Below are 6,849 nucleotides of genomic sequence, written 5' to 3' on the forward strand. Positions count from 1 at the left end.
TTTTAGTTTTTAAGTTTTGGGTTTTTGTATACTAATCATGCAAAACTACATTTATTAAATCTTCTACACTATGGCTAAAAGATTATTCATTTGTTTCAGAATTTTTTGATGCCTTCTGGCTTCGAGAATCTCAAGCTGCTATGATGATAGCTTAAGAAGACTGCATGCTGTTCCCTCTAGATGCCAAGCCAGGCCCACTCACAACCTCGGAACTCAATCCTTCATGGAGACCAGGTCCCAGCAGGAATGGCAGTGGAGGAAATTGGCACCCAGATGGTTTCTCTGCATGAAGCTGTCTCAGGATATGGGCAGACACTAGAACTCATGGTAGCCAAGCTTGCCCTCTGTCAGTCATCCAGGGCAGGGCAGCATGGTGTACATTCGGAGGAGGAAGTTTTTGGCATCTTGCCTGTGCATCACAGCCACCATCTTTCTACTTGTCACACTCCAGGTACCAAGAATTTAGGTTGCATAGTGCTCATTGCTGGGCCTTTGCCATCTCCCTGCACCCACTCCATTCTCTCAGAACTCCAAATACTTTACTTTTTACCTAATCTCTCAGGATCGTGGGTTTTCTAACCATTAAGTCAGGGAAAGTGCTTACTTATTTATTTATTAAAAAAACATAAACAGACGTTTAGTGAGTGTGTGTGCCAGGTAGAACCAAGTCAGTGATGTAAGGTAAGTATCACTTATATCACTTATAAGTGATGAAGTATATGAAACCTGTGATGATTAATTAAGGTCATGTGTCAGTTTGGCTGAGCCATGATTTTCAGGGGTTTGGCAGTAATGTAATGATGTGATTTCTTAGTTATGTAATGATATAGCTATTCTCCATTTTGATGTCTGATGTCATTGTCATCCATTTTGTGATCTGATATAATTACCTTCTATTTTGTGATGTGTTGAGCTCTGGTAGCATAGTGCCTAAGGCACCTGAATGCTAACCAGAAGACTGGTTCAAATCCACCAACCACTCGTTGGAAGGAAGGTTGGGCAATCTACTTCAGTAGTGATAATGCCTTGGAAACCCAAGGAGGGGTTGCTATGTCAGGTCCAACTTGATGGCAGTGAGTTTTTTTTTTTTCGTAAATCGTAGCTCTATGGCTGTTTTTAAGCAGAGCTGGTGGTGTAGTGGTTAAGGCATTTGGCTGCTAACCAAAAGCTTGGTGGTTTGAACCCATCAGCCACTCCACTGAAGAAAGATGAGAGAGCATGCTTTCATAAAGATTTAAGCCTTGGAAACCCAATGGGGGTCACTATGTGTAAGAATTGACTAGATGGCAATGAGTTTGGTTTGGTTTTGGATGTCTCCCTACTTGAGAGTGAATTGTCTGTTATGTAGGAGCTCTGGTGAGGTAGTCATTAAAGCATTGGGCTGCTAACCAAAAGGTCTGTGGTTCAAACTCACCAGCCATTCCACAGAAGAAAGATGACTCATTCTGCTTCCATAAAGAGTTACAGCCTTGGAAACCCTGTGGGGGCAGTTCTGTTCTGTCTATAGGGTTGCTATGAGTCAGAATAGACTTAACAGGCATAAAAGCTAATTTTTTTTTTTGTTTTTTGTATGCTATTCATAAGTCAGGGTTAGGATAGGATGTATCTTGAGTCACCACTTTACTAGGGGCTGTGACTCAAATCACCACTCTTACCCAAGTCCCCATCTTACTACTCTTATTCAGATTACATCCTTGCACTGCCTTGGTCAAGTAAGGGAAGTTTCCTTGAGGATGTGGTCTGCATCCAATCTATATATCAATGCTCTGGTAAGGTTCCCTCTCTTGCTCTGGATCCTGCATCAGGCTTGTCATCATCTCATCTGTGGTAAGTCATCAGCCTATTGTCTGACTTGATTTGTCAGCTTCCACATCCTTGTGAGTTGGCTGCTTGTCTTCTGACCTGCCTATTTGGGTTCGTTAGCCTCTGAAACCATGTGTCAGGAGAAGCCTCCAGCCTGATGCCTGACTCCAGTCCATATTTGGGACTTGCCAGCCTCCACAACCTCAGGGACCATTTCCTTGTGAGTTCTGTGAGATGTTGCAGTGAATTACAGAATCCAAAGATGGGAGGGAGAGTACTAAGGGGAGAGGAAGTGGTTGATGTTAGAGATGATGGAGTGGTAGGTACGGCAGTTTGGAAAAGTTGAATATTTGGGACATCTTTAACCTCTACCTTATAGGGACCAGCTTTGTGCTGATCCTTATAAAAGAAATTATCCATCCAATCAGTTATTCTGGACTTCTTTTACTTATTTCAAATTAAAATAAAAACTACACAGTGATAGCAAAAACAAAGATTAAAAATCAGGTATATTTTACACCCATTGAAGTATCAACTGTCCAGTTCAAAATCAAAAGAACTTTTAAAGATTATTTGTGGAGTAGTGCAGGTGTAAGGTTGATGGAAACTAAGGTGTTCTCTGAGCCCTTTTTACTCTACAGGATATTCCTTCTCCTTGAATAGGATTGAATGAGGTAGTGCTTTTACAAGCACTGTGGCAGACAGTCTGGCATTGTGTTTCTACCACTTCTGCTGCCAGATTTGGATCATGGTCAGAGTAAACACTTGACTCTCTTCCTTATCCATCTTGGAGGGACTGAAGCCTTCCTTATATAGGGAAAGGTGGAGTTTTCTGCTTTTTTCTATGGGAAATTATCAGAAATCTTTGATGTTATTAGACATTTACCTTGGTACTTTTTCCTGTCATGAGGAATGCTTGTGTCTAAGCTAAGAGCTTTCTTGCGATGTGAGCATGGATGGCCATATTTTGGATATCTGTGTAATTTCTAAGCTTCCAGAGTGTGAGAGGTGGTATGATGACTGGATCTAAACCTTTATTGAATAGTAGTTTTCAGTTTGCCACCAATAGTACGGTTTGAGCTATTTTTCCAATCCTTACTAGTCCATTGAATGATTCAGTGTTCAGAGTTGGAGTTGCTACAATATTATTTTTTTAAATATCAAAAATGAAAAAAATATGCCAATGAATACATGAACTTTCCTGTTCTTACTGGCTTGTAGCCTAGGCAGATAAAGTAATTTGCCACATGAGAGGAATAAAAAAAGGATAAATCAAAAAATTATGTTATGGATTGCATAACAGAATTATTTAGTTAGTAACAAACATTAAACTCTGCTTAACTTAAGCCAAACAGCATAGTTCTCTGGAGGAAATTATTCATTTTAGGCATTCTGCTCACATTTAACTACATTTTATATATACTATAAATAAATTTTGGGACTGTATAATTTATGTGGGAGCTCTGGAGGTGTAGTGAATAAGGCACTTGACTGCTAACCAGAAGGTTGGTGGTTCAAACCCACCAGCCAGCCACTCCTTGGAAAGAAGATTGGGTAATCTATTTCTGTAGAGATACTGCCTTGGAAACCCAAGGAGGGGTCGCTATGAGTCGGAAATGACTTGATGGCACATAACAACAACACAACAACAATATTTACTTTTGAATTTTACCTACATTTTAATTACAAATAAAATTCATGAATACATATGGCATATTTCAAACATATCCAGGATATCATATTATTTTGCCTGGATATATTTTTGTTGATTTTACACCAGATAGGAACTTTACAAATTTAATATAACCATGATACTGTTGTAACACCCAACAAAATGAACAATATCATCTAATTCCTAGGCCATGTTAAATTTTCCTCAATTGTCTCAAAAAAGTATTTTTATAATTAGTTGGTTTGAATCTAGATTAAACAAAGCCTACACATTATATTTAGTTGATGAGTCTTAATTTTTTTTTTTTTTTTTTAACGTTTGTTCTGCTCCACCCTTTTTCCTATGTCATGGATTTGTTTAAGAAATAGGTCATTTGTCCTTTGGAATTTTCCACATTTTGACTTTGGCTGATTTTAATCCCTGTGCTTTTGTTCAGTATGTTCCTCTGTTCCTCATATTTCCTACTACCTGCTAGTGGTATCTGAGGCAGACTATTTTCTATAAAACTGTTTAGCAGAAACACTTTTCCTTAAAGCAATTCCTATTATTTGGAAATGAACATATACCTCACAGAGTATATATTGATCAGAAATGTAGTAGAGTAAAATTTACTTATGAAGTTATATTTTATGACTTCCTAAAAATCTTTCTTTGAGTTGCTTGTACTTTGGAGAGAAAAGTGAAATGAAAAGGTATAATGTTTGTGGCTACCAGTCAACTACATTCCTTCAAATGACTAGGGAATATCTACATTAATATATTAATCATAAAAATACTGAGAACACTGTGGTGAAGAGTTAGATTTTATTTTAGTTTCTAGAGATTGTTTTGCTGTTATAAGACGGAATTTATTCTCAAGATGATACTGTCCATGATTTTTAAAAGTTAATATAATTCTTTCCTTACTCCTTTTAGAGTACTACTTGACTTCAGTTAGTGGTTCTTAATAGTCTTTTGTTCTGGGTCCACTCTGAGAGTCCAGTGAAAGCTATATAATTATCCCCCCAGGCGTTCAGATTCCATGGACCTCATCAACATGCCTTTTTCTAACACTGGGGATTGCAAGCACATAAAAGAGACACTACCCTAGGCTGCTAAAAGGGAGTTGGAAGGCCACACTGTTTGACTAATAAAGGAGTTAATACATAAAAGTATGCCTTTCTTTAACTGCTTTCTTTGTCTTACAGTGTGAATACTAAAGTTTCAGTTATGTATTAAACAGGCCAGCCCTTTCCTTACACTGCTTTTTTGAACGTATTTAAAATGTCCTACCACCATATTCCACCACTCATCTGTCACTTTGTCATATTGTGGTGGCTTGTGTGTTGCTGTGAGGCTGGAAACTATGCCACAGGTATATCAAATACCAGCAGGGTCATCCACTGTGGACAGGTTTCAATGGAGTGTCCAGACTAAGACAGACTCGGAAGAGAGAAGGGCGCTATTACTTCTCAAAGAATGACTGGTGAAAACCTTATGAATAGCAGTGAAACATTGTCTGTTACATTATTGGAAAACATTATTTATAGCCCTGAAACATTATCTCATAGGGTGCCGGAAGATGAGCCCCTTAGGTCAGAAGACACTCAAAATACGACTGGGGAAGGAAGAGCAGCCTCCTCAAAACAGAGTCAACCTTAATTAAGTGAAGGAGTCACGTCATTTGCTGATGTGGCATGATTCAAAAGGGGAAGAAACAGCTGCATTATTAATGTTCCATTAATAATTGGAACATGGAATGTACAAAATATGAATGTAGGAATATTGGAACTTGTCAAAAATGAAATAGAACACATAAAGATCAATAACCTAGGCATTAGTAAGCTGAAATGGACTGGTTTGGGCCATTTTGAATCAAATAACCATATGATCTACTATGCTGGAAATGACGAAGAGGAGTGGCATGGCATTCATTGTCACAAAGAATGTTTCAAGATCTATTCTGAAGTACAGTGATGTCAGTGATAGGATAATATCCATATACCTACAAGGAAGACCAGTTAATACTACTATTATTCAAATTTACCCACCAACCACTAAAGCCAAAGATGAGGAACTTGAAAATTTTTACCAACTTCTGCAGATTGAAATTGACCAAACATGCAATCAAGATAAGTTGATTATTACTAGTGATTGGAATGCAAAAGTTGGAAACAAAGAAGAATCAGCAGTAGTTGGAAAATATGACTTTGGTGATGGAAATGGTACTGGAGATCACATGATAAAATTTTGCAAGATCAGTGACTTATTCATTGTAAATACCTTTTTTCAAGAATGTAAATGGGTGCTATACTCTTGGACTTCACCAGATGGAATACACAGGAATCAGATCGACTACATCTGTGGAAAGATGCAGTGGAGAAGCTCAGTATCTTCAGCTAAAACAAGGCCAGGAGCTGACTGTGGAACAGACCATCAGTTGCTCATATGCAATTTCAAGCTGAAGCTGAAGACAATTAAAACAAGCCCACAAGAGCCAAAATATGACCTTTAGTATATCCCACCTGAATTTAGAGACCATCTGAAGAATAGATTTGATGCATTGAACACCACTGACTGAAAACCAGACCAATTGTGGGATGACATGAAGAACATCATACATGAAGAAAGCAAAGGTAATTTAAAAGTCAGGAAAGGAAGAAAAGACCAAAATTGATGTCAGAGGAGACTCTGAAACTAGCTCTTGAATGGAGAGTAGCTAAAGCAAGTGGAAGAATTGACAAAAGAGTGAACAGGATTACAAAGAGCAGCTTGAGAAGACAAAGTCAGTTATTATAATGAAATGGGCAAAAACCTGGAATTAGAAAACCAAAAAGGAAGAACATGCTTGGCATTTCTCAAGCTTAAACAACTGAAGAAAGAATTCAAGCCTCAGTTGCAATATGAAAGATTCTATAGGCTAAATAGTGAGTGATGCAGGAAGCATCAAAAGAAGTTGGAAAGAATACACAGAATCACTGTACCAAGAGGAATTGGTCAATGTTCATCCATTTCAGGAGGTGGCATATGATCAAGAACTGATGGTATTGAAGGAAGAAGTCAAAGCTGCACTGAAGGAATTGGTGAAGGACAAAGCTCAAGTAATTGATAAAATACCCATTGAGATGTTTCAACAAATGGATGCCACACTGGAGGCACTCACTTCCAAGAAACTTGGAAGATAAATACCTGACCAACAGACTGGAAGAGATCCATATTTGTACCCATTCTAGAGAAAGGTGATCCCACAGAATGTGGAAATTATAAAACAATATCATTAATATCACACACAAGTAATATCTTACTGAAGATAATTCAAAAATGGTTGCAGCAGTGTATTGACAGAGAACTTCCAGATGTGCAAGCTGGATTCAGAAGAGGGTGTGGAATGAGGG

The 6,849-nt window shown here is 38.1% G+C and overlaps 1 protein-coding gene across 1 annotated transcript in view; it reads left to right on the forward strand.

Annotated features, from left to right (window-relative positions):
* The first annotated feature begins 370 nt into the window (after nucleotides 1–370).
* The window catches only part of FUT10 (fucosyltransferase 10), a 195,420-nt gene continuing 188,941 nt past the window's right edge, over nucleotides 371–6,849 (forward strand). Inside the window, exon 1 of the mRNA XM_007942679.1 lies at nucleotides 371–451. Coding sequence (XP_007940870.1) covers nucleotides 371–451 — 81 coding nt within the window. The remainder of the gene's footprint in view (nucleotides 452–6,849) is intronic.

Source organism: Orycteropus afer, unplaced genomic scaffold (assembly GCF_000298275.1).
Source record: "Orycteropus afer afer isolate SDZICR_OR568_19922 unplaced genomic scaffold, OryAfe1.0 scaffold00095, whole genome shotgun sequence".
In the NCBI taxonomy this organism is placed as follows: domain Eukaryota; kingdom Metazoa; phylum Chordata; class Mammalia; order Tubulidentata; family Orycteropodidae; genus Orycteropus; species Orycteropus afer.